This window comes from Xiphophorus hellerii, chromosome 16, assembly GCF_003331165.1.
Source record: "Xiphophorus hellerii strain 12219 chromosome 16, Xiphophorus_hellerii-4.1, whole genome shotgun sequence".
Taxonomy (NCBI): Eukaryota; Metazoa; Chordata; class Actinopteri; order Cyprinodontiformes; family Poeciliidae; genus Xiphophorus; species Xiphophorus hellerii.
The window spans coordinates 7,454,812-7,474,466 of NC_045687.1; the positions used below are offsets into that span (position 1 = coordinate 7,454,812).

Sequence of the window (19,655 nt, forward strand, 5' to 3'; positions counted from 1 at the left end):
TGATGAGCTTCAAGAGGTAGTCACCTGACATGGTTTTCACTTCATAGGTGTGCCCTGTCAGGTTAATAAGTGGGATTTCTTGCCTTATAAATAGTCATGAAAATAAAGAAAACCCATTGAATTAGAAGGTGTGTCCAAACGAAATGAACAGAGGCCACTTTTGGGGTATTTCTCCATCAGTTTTGGACATAAACAGATTGATATTTTCATCAGTTCCACCCTGGAAAATAGCTTAAGCTGAGATTGAATGAGGAAAATGTTGAACATAAACATTTAAGCACTGTATCTACTTTACAACTGACCTAATGTCTGCTGAAAAGTGAACTTCCACTTGCCACAAGTCAGTATTTAAGATGTTTTAATTTTTCATATTTCTTTTGACATATTTCTTTTCTTTTCCTGTCAGAATAAACAGGAAAGCCTGTTTCCATGGTAATACATGGTAATCTACAATTACCATGTAGATTTTTTTTTACAATCTACATGGTAATTGGGGGTTTTCCTCCACACATAATGGACATCAGATTATCAAAGACACCACATTTTTAATTTTTATCTGTAAAATTAATATCTATGTTTTTTCCTTATGCTTTTTGTGTTGGTCTATCACATAAAATGACTACAAACTGATTTGTTTCTGTAAAAATTTTGAATCTTAAAATAAACTACAAGTAGCGTGGATACATTTGCAATGCACTGTAAGTGTATTTTATTGAAAGCTTGCTAATTTCAAATGAGGTCTCCCTGAGTAGTATTGAACAACATGAAGGTTAATGCTGTGTATAGTGTATGCCTATAAAAATAAAGGTTTAACTTTATACTTTATGAATGTTGGATGTATCATTGCTTCCTGCCTGGTTATTACATCCAGTCAACACTTCACTTAACACACTACAGTTTTCATTTTTAGGCTTTTTTTTTATTGAGATGACAGTTTGCCTTAATTTACACAGTAATGGTCATTTACAGTGAAATCATTACAAAATAAAGCTGGGGAACAACAAAAAGAATCCAAACTTTTAATACTTGTTTCAGAAAGCTTCTGTTTGGTGGTGCAGAGAAATCTGAGCTGGTCTTATCATGCCTCCTGCTTGCTTTGGTGCCTTATCATCCATCTTATGCAAATCATGGCTGACAGGGTGTCTGAAAATGCATTTCTTCCTTTGAAGGTTTTAAAATCTGCTTCTGGGAGCCAAATCATACCCATATTACAATCCCTCTACTTTAGAATACTTTAAATATGTTTTTTAAATTGTCATTTAATGTTTAACTCTAGGATGCATTAAATAGTGCTCAGTTAGTTTCATATTTCCAGCATAAAGCAAACACCCTGTCAGTGCTGTCTTCTGGCTGAATAGCTCCCTCTACTGACCATTTTACTGTACTCCTCCTGACGTCATCCGTAGACCAAACCCTGCAAACCTGGAGTTACTGTATTACATTTAGTGGATTGGATTGTTGGCATCTGTGCAGATTTACTCAGTCTTGGTGGCCAAGCTGCAAATACACAAACATCAAAAGGTCGGGTCTCACACACACATACACTCCAGGGACCACATATGTTTTTTGCTGTAAGGTGAAAATAATGTGACACTGCTAAGGTGGATGTCCATTTAACGATGGATTTAGTGAGGTGTTTACATTTAGGTAAAACATTTTTTCTTTTTTTTTTTACTTTTTTTTCATAATAAGCAGCAAAGCACATGTGATCTAAGTTTATCTCACATTTAAACTTTCAGTGGGGATTGTCCATGTAACAAAAACAGAAACCATTCTTTGCATCACCAACAAACCAACAGTTTCATTCCATTTGCTCAGCTTTTGCTTTCAGTCAACGCATTACAAACACGTTTTCAAAAATATAGCTTTGCAAATGCAAGCTTTCAGATCTGTACAGCTTCATACATTATTGGCAAATCGTGTCTTTGCTGTACAGTATTTTTTTATTTTTTTACATCTACTGTACATTCTTTCCCTGTATAATTTTGCACAGCTCCGCCCTTCTGTAATGGAAGAAACCCATAAATGTCGTGTTCTGGGGTGCATTAGCTCTACAGACAGCAGAGTACTGTGCATTCCTTTAACCTGAGCGATCTATGTGATACTTTCAGTACTAAGCAGTCAGTGCAGGTCTTCACTGTAGTGTCTGCTCATACATTGCAGAGTCAAAGGATTTACATTCAGAGCACTCCAAAGCTTAAAGTGTATAAACTCTAGAAATAAAAAAAATCATTTAGTACAGTATTAAAGGTTCACATATACACTTTTACATGACATCCTATCTGCTATTTAACATTTGTAAATCCAAAAAAACTGTTAGTGACTGGAAGAAGCTTATATTATTGCATTTTACTGCAAAGTGCGCTCATGCTCTACATATGCATAGCTAGTATGTTTACTTCTTTAACTGCTTATTTCACATACACAGTAGTGTTTTAGTGTTAAGGAGAGCAGTAGTGATTGATGATAGCTCTAATTTTTGGTTGCACCACACAACAAATAAAATTCTTCTTAACATCCACTTGAACTAAAGTTAGGATTTTCTTTTATTTTAACGAAAGCAGCTAACCAAGCAGTAGCAGCAATGACTGTTTTTCTAGAATGTGAAGCAAACATTTCCTTGCAGTGTCAGATAAAATTATAGTACTGTACTGTGCTGTTGTGGTCCTCTGTAAAAATGGTTTTTGGGTGTGCTTCTTGTATGGCCAGAGAGCAGTGTGTCCCTTAAATTAGTCTATTACTAAACATCAAAGAATTATGGAAGGACTGATTTTTAATATGTATAATTCTGTCAGTAGAGATAGCTGTCAAACACTATAGCACCAAGCTGCTGACAGATTGACCATAGTAAAAGGGACCAGAAGACAGAAGAAATGGAAACTTCAGGGCACTTCGTACCCAGAAAACTTATTTTACACTTTGACTCCGGCGTTACACCAACAATCCACAAGCTTCCACGGTCTGAGGTACTATTTCTTAATATTCTCACTTCACATCACCATGTGTTGTGAATCTGAGCAGGCTACTCGACAAAACAGCAAACTAGCAATGCTATGGCAAATCGGAACCACTTACAAGTGCTATTCTGTACTGGAAATGCACTATTGTAGGCTGTAATACAACAAATATAAGCAAATGTCTCTTTTACAATCTTTGTATGGATCAAGTCCATAATCGTCAGCTTTTTTACTTGGATTTGAATGCTTGCAGCTCACCAGCTCTTATATATGTGCATTGTCAAGCTCTAGGAGTACTAGCTGTTGTTTCAGAATTGGCTCATCTGAGATTGTCCATGAAAGGTATAATTAATATGGCAATTGGTCTATATAGAAAGCTACTGATGAAGTTCATCAGGCTCCAAAATGGCTCAGACAAGAAATCAATCAATAAAAGTTGGAATATGTTCCTTGAAATTCCTTTTTTTTTACCCACAGTGTCTTATCTGAACGCTCTCTGGTGAAGCTAGTATGCGTTCAGATTAAGCTTGCTCAGATGAGGCACTTCAGTATTTCACCCTGCAATACAGTGTGAGACTTGTTGGCTACTCATGCAACATGGGGCTTGACTTCAGCTTTAAACTTACTAAAACAAGGACTGTGTAAAACAGAGCACCGGGGCGTGTTTTATGACGCTCATTCGTCAAACAAAACACAAAACTAAATATAAAAAATAAAACCAAACAATTAGAAAACTTACTACAGGTATCTGTGGTTTTTTTAAGTGCTAGTTCCCTCGATCCAAACTCATACCAACCCCCACCCATTGTCCAAAACGTCCTATGATGCTAGCCACTTCTGAATTCCTCTTCAATTTCTGGTAGGTACTTCTTTTCCCTCCTCAGGGTCTCTGTCAGTGGCCTGGAGCTGCTTGGAGACTCCAGATTTTTGGGTTCATTGGTGTGATAACTGCCTTTTTGCTGGTAAGCATAGACGTAGATGGCATACAAACCTCCCAAGAGCAGCAGCAAAGCCAGAATGACAATAACTGAAGGATAAAAATAGCACAGTTAGGACAGGGAGACAAGGAGAAACCATCTGCTAATTTTTTGACATTATTGAAAATGGGGAGTGTAAATTTAACTCCCATAATAGGTCAAATTTGCACATCAGCAGAGACCATTGGATTCTTGTTTAAGAATAGAATAGAATAGTAAATATCTACGGTGGTTTCTGAAAGGCTTTAGGCATATTTACGACAATAAGGTACTGCTAAAAGCTTATCATTTGATATAAAATTTTACAGGTAAAAGCAACAAACAGTCATAGGATAAATTATATTTGAAACAAGACAAGTGTAATTTCCCATTCAGATGTTATCTTCAACAGTATATTGGGCACAGAAAGATGTCTGCTGTTCTATTGTTTGGTTGCCTGAATGGTGCACCAATCCCTAATAACATGCGGATGTCCTGCATTTGCATAATATCCCAGAGGCTAAGTGATCTATTAAGCCGAAACATCCAATGATGAACAGCAAGCTGCGCCCTTGCTGGACTAAATATAGACTGATCCGGTGACGGTCTTAGACAGAGGTGGAGCAGAGGGGGTGTTTCTGCTGTAGTTTAATCCAGATACTTCAGCTTGGCCTGCTGAGCAGGGAGACATTTTTGCCCTTTGCCTGTTATTCATTTAAGTCGCACATTGTTTGTTTTTGATATTTAACTTGATGTCTAGTAGATTATGAATCCCAAGTCAGACACGTGTATAAACATAACAAAAGAATACTCAGATATTTGTATCAACAGTAAAACTTAACTGTTATTTATAGTAAAATGCTCATCAAAATCAAAACTCAAGCAATTTCTCATTTAAGTAATCAATGATAAATAGATTTATTTCAGTGATGGGACAGAGGGGCTTCTGTCTACTGTATCTAAATTCAGTCTGCAGTCAGATGCCCTACTGATCCTCAAAAGCTTGTTCCAAATCTAAGGACTCTTCTGCTATAAAGGATTAAAGCATATAAAGAAAAACACAATCACAGTGATTCATCAGGAACATCAACTACGTTCTTAGTTTGTCAAAGTATTGGTCTTATTTTTAAAAGACGTATTCAGTGGCAAGAAAATAATTATATTTAAGACAATGTCTGATTAGAAATATGCCAAGATGTTTATAAATACTTACAAGTTATCCAGAAGAGGCCAAGATCATCATGGATATAAAAATATTCTGTAATAAAAAGAAACAGTAAATTGTTAAAAAAATATTCCTTCAATTTACAGAAATGATGCCGGGTTTTCAACACTCACCTATGCCAGTGAACCAGGGGTCCACCTCCCAAGGCACATAACCCAGAACAGGAGGAAAGGCCCCACAATTGGACTCAGAGACAAAACCTTGCGTTGTTACAGGCGGATCTGTTTCATTTGGACGGAACAGTGCCTTCAGAGGGGCGTAGATGTTGTACCTCACTCCTGAAACGCATCCAATGAAGCCTGGAGCATTGTGCCTTTGAATTTCATAGTCTATGTCACCAACCTCTGCAAAACAAGACACAAGCTAAAAAACACACATTTATTTGATCAAATATGTTCTTTTTTATAAGCAGCAAGCAATATTCTTACCCATAACTCTGCCTAGGAACATGGACTTTGGAGAGTCAAACCTAGCATCTTCCACAAGGGTTATTTTCTCCACAATGGGTTCCATGTAATCCACCTATGATTGTATATAACTTTTATTAAAGTTTTCTTACTCATAAGAAGTAAATTCATCCAAGCACATATACTATTTCTTAATAAATACATTTTCAAAACTGTTAAACAGCACCTAATGAAACCACAACTTGGAAATGCACTCTGGGACATAGCCTTTAAAATCTGGAGTCATTACATGTGGTTTGATGGAACTAAAATTGAAGTGGTTGACCATAATGACTGTTGCTACCGGGGTGGTTTTGCTGCAGGAGGAAATTATGCACATCATTAAATTAATGGCATAAGAAGGATAAATTATTTGGAAATTTTGATACACCATCTTAAGACATCAGCAAGGAAGTGAAAATGTGAGCATGAATGATTCTTTGGACAATGACCCTCAGCGTAATGCCAAATCAGTAATAGAGGAGACTAAGGACAACAATGCTATATACTGTATATATACATATTAAGCATATTTAAGACATGAAAGTTATGAACACTACGTCAAATTTTATACAGAGTAAACTGTACAGAGTTTAAGAACCTGTGTTTTGACTGTTCTGTTGTGTCTGGTTATGTTCACATAGTGAGGGTATCCATCTGCCAGGTTTCGATGAGTCAGCTGGTACGTGTGTGTTATGAGCCCGAGCTTATACCGCAGATCTACACTACCTGTAAGAAAAAACAGGGATAGCACAAAGGTTTTGTGGGATAACCATAGAGCTAAAAAGATAAAAGTACACTTTTATTTTGCTTTGCTTCACCTACCATCAACCTTGAGGATAACAGCAATGTAGTCTTGAACAAAGGAACTGATGTACAGCAATACAGCTGGCTTGTGAACAGTGCTGAAACTGAACTCTATGTCATCTGACGTGTCGTTGTACCCGAGACTGAAATTGTCGTAGTGTGGGTCGATCCAGTTTGCCCACGCTGCCTCATCTGAAATGGGTTTCTTTCGTATGTTGTACCTTAGCCACGACCCAACCTCAAAGTGAGCTCCAATGTCTTAGGAAAAGACAAAAAAGGAATTAGATCCCTGCTACATTCACAATATAAACAAACTAAACATGGAATTACCTTTGTGGCAGTAGAAACCATCAAAGGCTGTGTTATTACAATCACAAGTGTAGGCTGCATATCCCTCAATGCACTGCCCGCTGTTTCGACATGGTATGGTGGTATTAAGACACTGTCCAGTGCAGTTCCTCCTTATACCTTGCTCCTCGTTTACTTTTCCTTCCAAATCAAGAGGAACACCATTCATGCGTAATCCTCGAAGGCACCCCAAAAAAGGTCTGAGGGTGCGGTTGGCTGCACCTAGTGAAAATAATGCACATGCCATTGTTTAGAGAACTAGCTTAGAAAAGAAAAACAGATCTTTTTAGTTTCAAATTAGAATTTTAATAAGTTCTATTTGAGGAACCTACCTACAAGGACGGGGTGTGTGAACTCCATGGTGACAAAGGTCTGACCTGGAAACCGTCTGACAGCCCAAGGCTGGTAATCGACCTTGATTCGTGCCAGTTTTGCATTAATCTCAGCCTGAACAAAATGCCACTCATTGTCATTGAGTGGCACAGGCGAGCGAAGAGTCACATTAAGGATGCCATCTCCAACCATAAACACAAACACAAGATTGTGGGTGGCTGCAAGAAAAAAAGAGAGAGATGAAAAACTTTAAATACGATCAGAAAAGGCAAAGATGGTAGTGAAGTTAACTTACTGTTCAGTTCTATTCTTATAAAGTTTCTAAGCTGGTCATCAGAGTTCTCCAAGAAGACGCCAGGTGCACGATAGGTTTTAAAGTGGAAGGAGATGTCAGCTGTTGATCCAGGCCTGAAAGTGGGGAAGGTGATGTAGGTGGGCTTGGTGAAGGCTATCGTGTTCCAAATATTTCCTGTGAAAATGACAAAAAAATGTGTCATTTTTTTGCAAAAAAAATGTACAAAGAAATTTGATGTGCCTACAGAGCACTGAAGCCCAGACAGTTTTTTTTGTTACTTTTATTTAACAATGTGATGACATGTGATGCCTAGTGAGTTTACAGATTGGTGAATGCTTGTATTGATTATATCTGAATTGTAAGATTGTGCTGTGAATTATTTTATGGTCACTGGCTATTTTCTTACTAAAAATGTTTGGTTTTTTACTGAAAGGAAAAAAGATGTATTCTTATCCCCCAAAATGAAAGAAGTAGAAATGAAAAGCCAGTATACTGAACTCACTGTCACCATGGCAACGGAGTGGACCGACTGTGAAATGAGCTTCTGAACCAGTTCTGTTCGTGTCCCCAATCACCAATCTCCTCACAGGCAGGTGGTCTCTGAAGTCCAAATAGCCTTTATCCGAGTACCTGGAAAGCCACCGAAGGATAAAATGAATGTCAATATAAAAAAACACAAGTCAAATAATTTGGTTTTTGGTGGTGTCTTTTACCATTGCCTGTAGTCAGCATCACAGTTGCACTGAAACTTGGGGTCAACACAGGTTTGGTTGATAGCACAGCCACATTTTTGGACTTCCCTGAACGTCCCACCCCAGTAATAGTGACTTTCGTTATTCCGACCAATCCAGTAGCTAAAAGGCCTTCCATCTAATTTCAAATAGATATGCATGTGAGTCACTAAAGTCTTTAATATTGACTTCAGATATAAGTAAAGGAATACAGACTGATCTCACTCACCAGGGGTGTTGAGGAGACGAGACTTATAGCATGAATAATCGATCCACTGCTCACAGTACATGGAGGTGTTGGCAAGAGCACTGACTTCATCCCATGAAGCATTCCAATAGTTCACATCTGCAATATATGGCTTGTCTATCGAGCTTCCACTCACTCTGGTTCCTTCAACTCGGTCATGCATAATCACTGTCCAAGCTTTATATGCTGCAAAGATTTTTTTTAAAGCAGAAAAAATTAGAGTGGGAAAGTAAAGCAATTACTTTTCAACACAGAGACATCGCAGCATCTATCTCCTCTTACTTTACCATGAAAGTTTCCTCCTACTTTCTCATAACAGATAGCATGCCCATCTGTTTTCATGAAGGCTGAACACAATGCTGATAAAGCTGCATTTTAGCAACAACAGTGATTACTCACACTTCATTTTGCAGTACACCTCAAATGGTTTTAACGGCCCACTGAGATCAGGATCGATAGTGTAGTTTCCAGACCAGTACTTGCCGCTGAGTCTGTAGGCCTCACATGACTCTTTGTAAACCGCTGTTGTTGGAAATGTATGATCGATTTGTTAATATAAACGAGAAATTGTGCCTAAGTTAAGTGTAAATCAATAAAGAAGGTTACTGAACACCACTTACACATGTGACACACTTCTCCTTTGTAGCCTGTATTTTCACAAATGCAGATGAAGTCATCCCAAGACTGGATGCATCTGCCCTCATGTTCACATGGGTTTGGAGTACATCTGTAGATAAAAGACTTTTGTTTTTATAAGTTTTTTCACACTTCTAAAGAATATAGTACACGAAAACCACACCTTAACTACTTTTCTCTAGGTTGCTTTAAATTTTCCTTGCTGAACTTCTAGCTAGCCAAAATAATCTCCTCTTCCAAATAGATATTACTGATTTTCTGTTTGAAAATATAGTTCAGTTCAAATGCCTTAAAATATATTTCAAATTTTTTCTTGTATAAATTATAATTTTTTTTCAGGAATTTAATGAAAGTCCAAGATCAGTTGTAAATTAAAAAATTCTTAAAATCTCCATAAACTGAGCTGGGAGATGCAACCGTGATCAGAAAACTGATTCATGATTTGCACATTTCCTTTTGCTGTGGCATTTCTGGTCCTGAAACTAAGGAGTCCAGGTCATTCCTCCCTTTTTATCCCTCTCAGTTCAGATTCAAGCTTTGTGGCCTACTGAAAAATAGGGCACAAAAACACTGACTTTATTGTTGGAGTGTGGTCAACAAACTGACAAAGACAAAACTTGATAAAGGTTCAAGTTTTGTCACTTTAGATAATATTTCAGATATTTGATTCCCTTTTTTATCACTTTGTTGATAAGAATCAGGGTTAGGATCTTTGTTATGTTGTTCTTCATTGCATCATTAGTAAATATGTTTTGATGACACAAATAATGAAATCAGAATCATCAATTGAAGTGTTGGTTTATGAGACTAAATATAGCTAAAGAAGCTTAATCATGCTCCAAGATGATCAGAGAAACTCAGAATTAAATGTCTCCAAATGACTCAAAGCACTATTGAAGTGCTTTGAGTCATTTCATACCTGTCAGTAATCCCACACGTCCCTATCAACAGCTCCTCGTATCGAGCCCACTGTCGCTGCAGCGTAATGTCAATATCAAGCTGCTCGTTGTCTATAAATATATGCTGCATGCAGCCGTGAAAGCGATTCAGTTTGGTCTCACACTTGAACAATGTGTTATTGGTTTTCGGACAACCTGAAAGCATGAAAAGAAATGTTGTGTGATTATAAAATCAAACAATCAGCATAACAGAGCTCTTCGCAGAAGTTAAAATTATCAACTCACCTCCAAAAAAGTAGCGATCCCCTGTCCGTATGCTGAAGGGGTTGGTGATCTTTAGTGGTGAACCTTCTTCTTCATCAATGGTTAGAGTCAGTAGGTTGTCTCTGGCTGCCAAATCCACAGTATGCCAGTAACCGTCATTGAGCCGGTATCCTGAGGAACAAGAACAGGGATTTCAAGAACTGCAGTGCCTAAACAAGAAGTTTAAATCTTGTAAGAAATGCCTAAGGCCCACCTGCACCAAACTGAATTTTCTTCTTTCCCGTCTGGAAAATGGTGACATTGATCTGACCCTCACTGAGACCTAACTCAAGGGCACCCAGGTTATCAGCAAAGCGTGTGAACATCAGCAGCCCAGTGTAGTCCCAGGAGCGAAACTTAAACTTGACGAACATCTTTGGCCTACCGAAGAACCCCGGCACTTGCAAGAAGTTGTTGGGTCCGGCAAACGTCATTGGTCTAAGCAGAATGTCTCGGCAGGCAAAATTCATCTTTTTCTGTTACAATGGAGAAATTAGACCATTCAAGTTGGGATAAAACATTTTCAACAAATTCTTTATTATTAATACAAAGCTTTACCTTTCGAGGAATACGAACATCAGGGTCTTCTCTCTTGGCTTTGTCAATAACATTGATTCCATTAATAAAGACATTTTCCAGACACCCACGGAAATTCGGTATGGTAGGAAGGTGAGACAAGTTTGGCTCTATTACTCCTCCAACGTACATCTAAATGACATTCAGTTCAAGTTTTCAGCTTGAAACCTTATCAGGCATTCTGGACATCCATGTAATGATTGTTTTATTTTTCATTACCTGATCATCCAGATCCAAGTGAGTAAATTCTCCCTTACAAACAGCTGTCACTGTCTGACTGTCCACTGTAAAGTTCACCTGTCGACCATAGCGCTTGATAGTGACATAGTGCCAGTGCAGATTATCCAAAAGGCTACCTGCTGTCAAAGTGATTCGGCCATCGACTTTGTGTATAATGCTGCTTCCTAAAGGAAAAATTGAAAAAGGCTTTTAAAACATAAAGAGATGCTTTTACTGTCACTGAAAGAAGTAAAGCCACTGATACTTAAGCTCAGTGAGTCTGTTTTCTTTGTTCACTATAACAAAAAAAATTAATTCACAAAATCTTAAATTCCCTCTCCTTTCTCACCAAGGCTGATGTGCAGATAAAGACGGCCTTTTTTTAGCTCCAGGGTCAATAGGTCTCCCTGAATCCCCTCGCTATGTAACAGCAGACCATCTTGCTCCAGAGTCTTAAAGTTTATGGCAATGTGGTCAACCAAAGTACGTGACCTTTTTCCTGGATAGGTGTAGACCACTGCATCATCTCCGTTGTATTGCAGCACATAGGAATCTGGAAGCAAGGCAATTTTAAGAACTAGATCATAAGAATTTCAACCAGTAACATCTTGTTTCTTATCTCTGTTTTATTCTTACTAACTGAATGATAGAAATTATTAATATTTTTTTTTGTAAATCTTTTCCACTCATCACTGATTTTTACCATAAGAGCAGCCATAGAGCTCCAGTCTGACGCCAATCTTTCCTCCATTCTCCGTGTTCCACTCCAGAGGCAACAGACGAATGTGTTTAGCAGTGAAGGCATAATGGAAGACATTCCTCCTCACCTGATAGTAATTCCAGTTAGCAGGCAAGGTCTGCGCACAGATGAGATAGGGAGAGTTATTGCATTAATGTCTTTGGTGTTAATGCCTTATTTGGAGACTGGAGATGAACTGATGATGAGATTAGATTTGGCACTATTAAGATAGATATTATGCCGTGCTGACTTTGTTTCAGCCCCATTGGCAATAAATATAACAAAGCCACCCCAAAATATCCTAAATCGGCTATAAAGATTACATTTATGTTATTATGACAGTTTAATCCTCGGCTCAGCTGTTTTTTGTCCCTCATTCTACCCCTCCCGCTTTGGCTCATGACACCTACAGAATTTCCTCCTTTCATGATGTACGGTGTCCAGGAGTCTGGTCTGTCTCCATAGAGAAGTGTGTACTTGGAGATCCAGTCATAAGAATTAAACGTCCCCTGGGTCGCGATTGCCACCAGTCTGTACTTTCTGCCCAGATCAACCTGCAGCCACGGCTGTTTGTCTCTGGGGGACGGGGACCAGCCGCTGCTGCCTGTAGGGCAGAGAAGAAAGTGACAGCTTAAGATATCATGAAATAGTGGCTGGAATGCTAAATAGTTGACATTTAAGCCACATTATAAACCTATTTAAAAAAGAGCGGTGAATAAAACCCTTTTGTTGCAGTGTCTGGGTTTGGATGACGTTCATTTGATTGCATCAATTCCTTTTTTACTAATCACATTAAATTGATCATAAATTATTAGATTTCTAGTAATTGGTAGATCTCAGTACAGAAGCACCAATAAGCATAATCTCAGGGGTGTCCTGTCAGAAGCTATCTGCCTCACCATTATTGCTCCCAACAGACCACATTAAAGAAAGGTCACAGTAGAAAAAAAATATATTCTTACACCACCATATTGTCTTCTATCTTTGTGTAAACACTGATGAAATCCCTGTAGTTTCCCTCGTTATCTGCATAGTTATGCATGATTAAATAACTGTACGTATAACATCAGGGTTCCTTTCTTTGAACAGAAAGTATACCTGCCATAGTGTTGCTGTGTTCAGCTATGATTTCTGGGATAGAGTCATTTATTGAGCTATTGCTGCTATCAGCCAACAGGTTTTTTTTTCTCTGACTTTTTAGCTGGTTGCTGCTGTTACCATTAATTAGATGTAGCCTACTCTAATTGTTTTACTTTCCTGCAGAAAGCACTTCTGTCTCAGTGCTTCTGTGTTTCTTTAAGAGAGCTAGCTGCCATAATTTATGGATAGCTTCTTTTTTTCTGTTGTGTGGAGAATGCTTCTGTGTTTTGCTGTGTTTTCTTCAAAAATAAAGCCATTCACAGGAGCACTGTAATGCAATTATTACTTTGGGGTTCTCTCACTTTTCCCTTACTCATAGAAACCATTGGGACTTACTGTTTCACAGTTAGCGATACATACATCACTTTTTTGATTATATGTTGAACTGAACTTGGTTGTGTTGTATTTTATATTAAGGTAGTGCAACTGGACTTTATGTCAGTGGATCTGAACCTGACTATATGATTGGATCATACTGGCATGAGTGGAACTCAATATTTACCAAATTGGATTCTAAATAATTGCACTTGCATTGGACCTTGTTGTTCTGTAAGCTGCTTTCTGATAACATTTGCTGTGATTTTCTGCTTAAGGAGTAAACAGAACTGAAATTTAGCTTAGATTAATTTGTGTAGATGTTTTTCTTGTAGAGAAATTAATTTCATTTCTATGCAATTGTTATTTAAAATAACACATAAGATTCTATTCAGTTTTATGTGGCAAATTGAATATGTTTTATTGCCACTGATATTGAGTCAATCCTATGTTTTTGGTCTCTTCAACCATTTGATGCCCTTCAGATTGGAAATGCCCAATGCGGGTATGTAACCCTGTAAATAAGATATTTTATATGTAATGTATGTGCAGAACCATTTTGGCTGAAATTTAGTGAAAATATTTTAAATTAAATTAAATTAAATTAGCCTGTCATTCTCAATACAGTAATCAAATTCTAAGGTTTCAACACTTTAAGGATTATCCCTTCCTTGAGGTGAATTTAGTAATATGTTAAAAATAGGAAACAACAACATGGTGGGTAAATCTGTTTTGATGTAATAATCCCAGGGCAGTGCTGCTTTACATCCATACACACCAGCATAAAATCAGGTGATAATAAGCGGAATGAAGCCCTCTTTGATGTTATGAGTCACACTTTAGATTTCTGCTTTTAAGACGTTAAATGCTACCCAGGATTGAGCTGAATAGCAAGTGTATGGAGAAAATGGAGATAATGAATGGGAACTTACCATAAAGTTTTGCAAAGTTGGCAGAGTACAGAAAATTATATCTTGAAGAGGCCAGGAATGAGGAGGCATAGAGCCCAGAGATGAGTGGATCAACACATTCTCCTGCAAAAACCAAATGAATGACATCAAAGTCAGGAAGTACCAAAATTACTTCTCATTATGCTGCAATGAAAGTCTGCCGCTGTAAAAAGCCCCAGTCTGACTTTAATAAGTGGTCGATTCAGGCTGTGTGAAGCACTAATATATTTCACAATAAGCACAGACCCATAAGCAGGTGGAGCAGAGCTCATAAATCTAACAGATTGCCCGTAGATCTCCTAAGAGAGCATGTCTGGCTTACATCTTTGTTCCTTCACTATTTTGGGGCAAACTATAAACAACTAAAGGCTAAATTTAACTCTGAAATGCATCTTCAGACATATCACACAGTTCCAGACCTTTTTTTCCAAAAAGAGAAACGTGTATGTAGTTTAATTTTGCTAAATGGTAAAAACATTGGAGTGTCACATAAATCTCTCTGTGTTTACTTCACTTTACCATAAGAACAGAAGCTTTTTCTGAGGTAGAAAGTCACAGTAAAACTGAGAGCACATCGCTAACATGTTGGGTTGCTCTGCACGTCATTGTGAGACTGATAGTAACGTCCCCAATCTGCTCTCTAGCCCAGGTCTAATAAAGGTGACCGTAATTCTGCCTAACCTCACTTCTGTCACAAACAACAATAAATGTCTGATGCCCTCAACTTCAGCTGCAGAAGAAAAACTGTCCCTTTTTAAGTGCCAGAATATTTCTTTTTATAGTCTCAAAAGATTTAATATAGGTAGACTTTATATCTAAAAGGACAGGGTTTTACTTAGTAGAAAAATTCACTTTTTCATTAAGAATTTCTTTGTCCTTAGACAGTGCATTTACTGGAAAAGGAGGAAGTTTCATTTTGTATGTGTGTTATTATGCTAACAGAGGTCATAAAGAAAGGTTAGAGACTAAGGATAACAGCAGAACTATGGAGTCTGCAAATAGGCAAGTATAAAGTAGAATGTGGTGTCAAATCACAAAATGACATTGCAGTGAAGCGGAGGACTTTAATGAGAGCAGATCCTATGTCGAAGGGACATGAGAAAGCAAAATGTTTTCATGTGAACTAGAGCAGCCATGAAGCTAATAAACTATGCCTCGAACACACCCTTCTGCATGCTGCACTGAGATATACTGGGACTTTAATATGTTATTCACACAAGCTGAACTTCTGTCCTCTTCTATGACCAAACATGCTGCACATTCAGGTGGAAGAAACGTGCTGAGCGAGTGAAAAGTGACCTCTGTCTCAAATGACCTTCACTTGTTTTAGCACACAGAGATCCCTTCTAGGCTGCAAGTTATCAATAAGAGATTCATTTTCCATCGCAGCATCATCTCTTTTCTGCAACTTGGTCATTTCCACAGAAATATTAAGAAGCCCTGTCCACTCCCACTTTCACAATTGTTTGTTTTTCTTTTTTTCTTTTTTTTGCAAATGGTTTTGATTTAATTCCTTGTGATGCTGCGAAGGTGGAATAAATTTCACGTTAAGAAAGAAAATTAGCTCTATTTTAGACTGCAGTAGGTTAACTCAGATTATTTAGTTCCTCCTTATTGCAAGCTTGACACGTACTCTGCACCTCCACCCAGTCGGTGTGTCATTTCCTTTTTCCTTGCTCTCACTCCTGTCTTTATCTCCATCCAAACTCTAAAAATAACCTTACATCCCAATCATTTTCTTGTGTTGCATCTGAATCCTCTGCTTTGCTGCCTCTTTCATCCCAAGTGGGTGTTGCTATGACACAGCAATTAAAGTGGACCATACCTGATGCCTGGGTGAAGAGCCCAGTCTACATATTTTCCTCTATTTCTAATCATATCACAATACATTTACACATTCTGCATGTATAACGGTTCTGTGACGATCAGTGCAACTCTTAGAGACCACAGCACCATTATTGCTGACTCATCAGTCTGCTTTTAAGACATAGGCTGCTCCGTCTGGGCTGAGACATCACTTCTGAGTGTTGCATCCATTATGCACTGAGGCAAATCTTAAAGCTGGCACTATGCGGGAGGCAACTGAGGAGCAACACTAACTACAACACATTGCTGCAATGCCAATGGTATACCAGAAACAAGAAGAGGAAATAGAAAAGGCTAATCAAAACCTTTCTTTTAAAGCAGGTTGACTAAATAATTTATGCTGAATCAGGCTTCACAGCAGGGTGTGCCAGAGTACGACCTGTGACACAAAACTGCAACCCATGCATGCATATTCAGAATTTGACTCCGATAGAATATATAACAAAATAGCTTATTTGTGCATTATTCTTTTGTGTTTTCTTTGCACCATTAATATTAACAGTATATAAAAACACTTCAAATTTTTTGCAAAGCATCTGATAGGAACTTTGCAGCCCCACCCTAAAAGTAGATCATAAGCTTAAGGATCTGATGATCCATTTGAGTCTGACACACCTCCACCATGCATACACAACCCATATACGATAATATCCAGCATTATTTCCATAAACCTTTGTCAGGCAGATATATGCAGTGATTAATCTATATAACCAAACATCTTCAGCTAACTCAATGTAGCAAGACTCTTGCAAACAGCAGGCTGCCATAGATTACATGTTAACTTTTTTCTTAATTCCTAAAATTTGTTTGAAATATTTTTAGCAGTTATGTCACAAAAAAATATTGTGTTATAAGTAATTCTAAAACTAACGTGCAAGAAAAATGTGTAGTGTTTATTCATGTTACTATAATAAACTTGTTTCCATACTCAATATTTCACATTTTGTAGCTCTTGGTTGACACCCCAACAGGGTTTCCTAAACTGATGAGGTCATAGCCGGTAATCAAAAAGGCAGCTTGTCAGTACGGACTGAACCTCTGATGGATCGCAACCCCTGTCTCTGTCGCCAAATCCACCCTATGAATGTAATGATTCCCCATGCAGGTCCACGCAGGCTACCCCCAAAATAAAAGTACTGCAGTGGGCTGGTCCTGGTGAGGACAGAGCCCCGCTGTCTCTCAACCATCCTCATACAAATGCGCTTAAGAGATTTTCAGCAGCAAGGTTCTAAAACATATCTGAATAAATATAGATATTATCTTGTTTTATGAGCACAAGTGACGCTGCGCCTTATGAAAATAAAGATGTGCAGCACGCTGGGGAAAAAAACTTGCGTGCTGCCTGAGAGAAAGCACTGCAATGCAGACAGTCCTGTGCTGGAGAGGGACCACCATGCGCACCCTCTGCAGGACAGACGCGGTCTGCCAGCGCACTTTTTTATGTGTTATTCCGCAAACCGACGCCTTTAAAACTGCAGCAGTCAAAAGAAGCGGTAAAAAAAAAACGCAATCATCCGGCTTTTATCACAATGTCTGATTTGACTGCAATGTGTGTTGCCCTTCAAACATCCCAGCATTTCTGGCTTTGCCCTCCATTAGTAGGCTATTTGATAACTGCTGTGCCTCTGGATGCAATCTTTAACTTTTCCAGCTACATCAGTCCAACATAAAGCAGATTCTAGGTAAGACATTTCTATGCACTCTGAAATACGCATAATTCACCTATGCACTAGCAAGCGGTTACACATGAATAATTTCTGTTTGACAAGACTTACGTGATGAGCAATGTTGAAAACCCAAAAACAAGAGGCATATGCTCAATATTTTGCAAGTCATCCTTCACTTAGAAAGACGTTTCTCCACATAGGTTATGTTAATTAGATCGAAGATTCCTCTGCAGCATCCTCTCACCCCCTTTTTAGCCCAACTTTAACTCGCACAGCTCCAACTCCTCTTCCCGGGATCTCGGGCAGCCTCTACCGGGGCGGGGACGCGCTTCGGATGCTGGTGCTGATGCTGAGCTTCACCGAGAGCGCGCTTTTTGGTTTTTTATCTCTTTTATATTGCTCAGTTTATAGGAAAATTTCGTAAGGTTGTTGATCCGGCGTCTGACATTTCGGTAAAAGTGTTTAAAAGGCGCTGGGAATCTTGTTGACCAAGGTGGGAGTGGGGTTCCTTTGCGTCTCTTCCAAGAGAGTCTGGGTTCTCAGATGCAGAGGAGGCAGTGGGGGAGGAATGTCAAAACTTTTTAGGTCCACTGCAGTCTGGCAGCATTTTTCTAGATGACTTAGGTATTTTACCAGCTTTCTTAAATCTTAATAGTAGAGATGGAGACAGTAATATTCATACAGAAAAATATATTTTTCTGTCATTGCTCTTTTCTGTTCATTTCCTCCACTCACAGTTTCATTTTAGTAGGCTGCACAAGCATGCACTGCTGATGTGAAGGATGATCAAGATGTCTTTCTTTCCAGGACTGCGGATCAGATCTTATCCCCAAAATAGAAAATCCCCATCCTCTGGGGTAGGGACAGCCAAAGAGGAAGGCAGTCACATCCTTCAAGCAGTTTGCAAGGTCCTCCGGTCTGTCCGTCCAACCTCGTCCTGATGCCTTTTCAAACCATCACGTTTTCAAATGTGCTCACAGCAGTACAAAGTTACAGGATGATGATGCCAGCTGTGCCTGACCTCAGACTCATCCTTTCAGACGCACACATAGGTGGGGGCAGGGTGTGTGGGGGAGAGGGATTTGTGCAAACGGGTGGCACACTGACCATAAAATAAAAAAAGGCTTTGGGATTAAGGAGGGGGTTTATGTAGCGTCTGTGTGCCACTGATGATGTGAGATTGAATGCTTGGGCCAGGGACGGATTTGCAGAGTTTTTCCAATCAAATCAGATTGTCAGCTTGTAAGCTCCCTGCCTCTGGTTTTTTCCATGAAATACCATAAGAGTATAGAAATATTGTTAATGCAAGAAGAGAACACAATTGAATACAGAAGAAAGCATAAAGTAGGCCAACAAATCTGCAGGGAATAATGGCACCGCATCGGATTGGCCAGGCAGTATATTAGGATTTATTTAACCGATAAGGTTCAAAAACTATTAAGTGAACAAAGACAGTCAGGGAAGAAATAATTATTCTCTAATGTCCATCTCTTAAGCTACGTCACAGGCCTTTTCCGCGTGATTTCTACAGTGAAAGCTCAGTGTGTTTAGAAAAGATTACAAACTTATAAGCCATCAACAAACAGAATAATTTATGTAAAGGTGCCCATATCATTGTTTTAAACCAGAATGGAAAGCATTCTGGAAAGCATGATGACATCAATTGGCAAACCGGTGCCACATTCAGTAATGCCGTTTTAGCCAAGGTCACCCTACCCCCTGACTAATGGAAAATCTCTAAATGTCTCTGGTTGTAAATGGCCCTTTGGAAATGCCTGGTCCCTTCTTCATCATTCTTGATAAATCCTATCACATTTTTCTCACAGAGTTTCATTCACCTTTTTCGTGGGAAACATAATTCTTCTTCCGACTCAATTTTTCAGAATTGGAACCTGGAATTTCCAACTTTACAACAGTGAAAGAACAGAATTTACTCCAGAGACCAGAGATCAGGTTCAAAAATGGATGGATGGATGGATGGATGGATGGATGGATGGATG

General features: G+C 38.6%; 1 protein-coding gene and 1 long non-coding RNA gene across 2 annotated transcripts; one reads left to right on the forward strand and one right to left on the reverse strand.

Moving 5' to 3' along the window:
- Positions 1-54: 54 nt before the first annotated feature.
- LOC116735641 (uncharacterized) lies at positions 55-820 on the forward strand. Its single transcript, XR_004342408.1, has 2 exons — positions 55-432; positions 465-820. It is a non-coding gene; the product is annotated as an uncharacterized LOC116735641 (long non-coding RNA).
- Positions 821-897: 77 nt separating this feature from the next.
- On the reverse strand, positions 898-18,667 carry cntnap1 (contactin associated protein 1). Its single transcript, XM_032587665.1, has 24 exons — positions 17,764-18,667; positions 14,105-14,206; positions 12,128-12,321; positions 11,682-11,835; positions 11,328-11,531; positions 10,979-11,163; positions 10,742-10,891; positions 10,398-10,659; positions 10,166-10,315; positions 9,901-10,075; positions 8,966-9,072; positions 8,745-8,867; positions 8,328-8,531; positions 8,081-8,237; positions 7,870-7,997; positions 7,368-7,541; positions 7,072-7,290; positions 6,722-6,961; positions 6,410-6,649; positions 6,186-6,313; positions 5,567-5,660; positions 5,252-5,482; positions 5,127-5,171; positions 898-3,984 (listed from the first exon to the last, which is right to left on the reverse strand). Exons 1-24 carry the CDS (start codon positions 17,822-17,824, stop codon positions 3,785-3,787), a joined length of 3,927 nt encoding a protein of 1,308 aa, XP_032443556.1. The 5' UTR covers positions 17,825-18,667; the 3' UTR covers positions 898-3,784.
- Between the last annotated feature and the right edge of the window lie 988 nt (positions 18,668-19,655).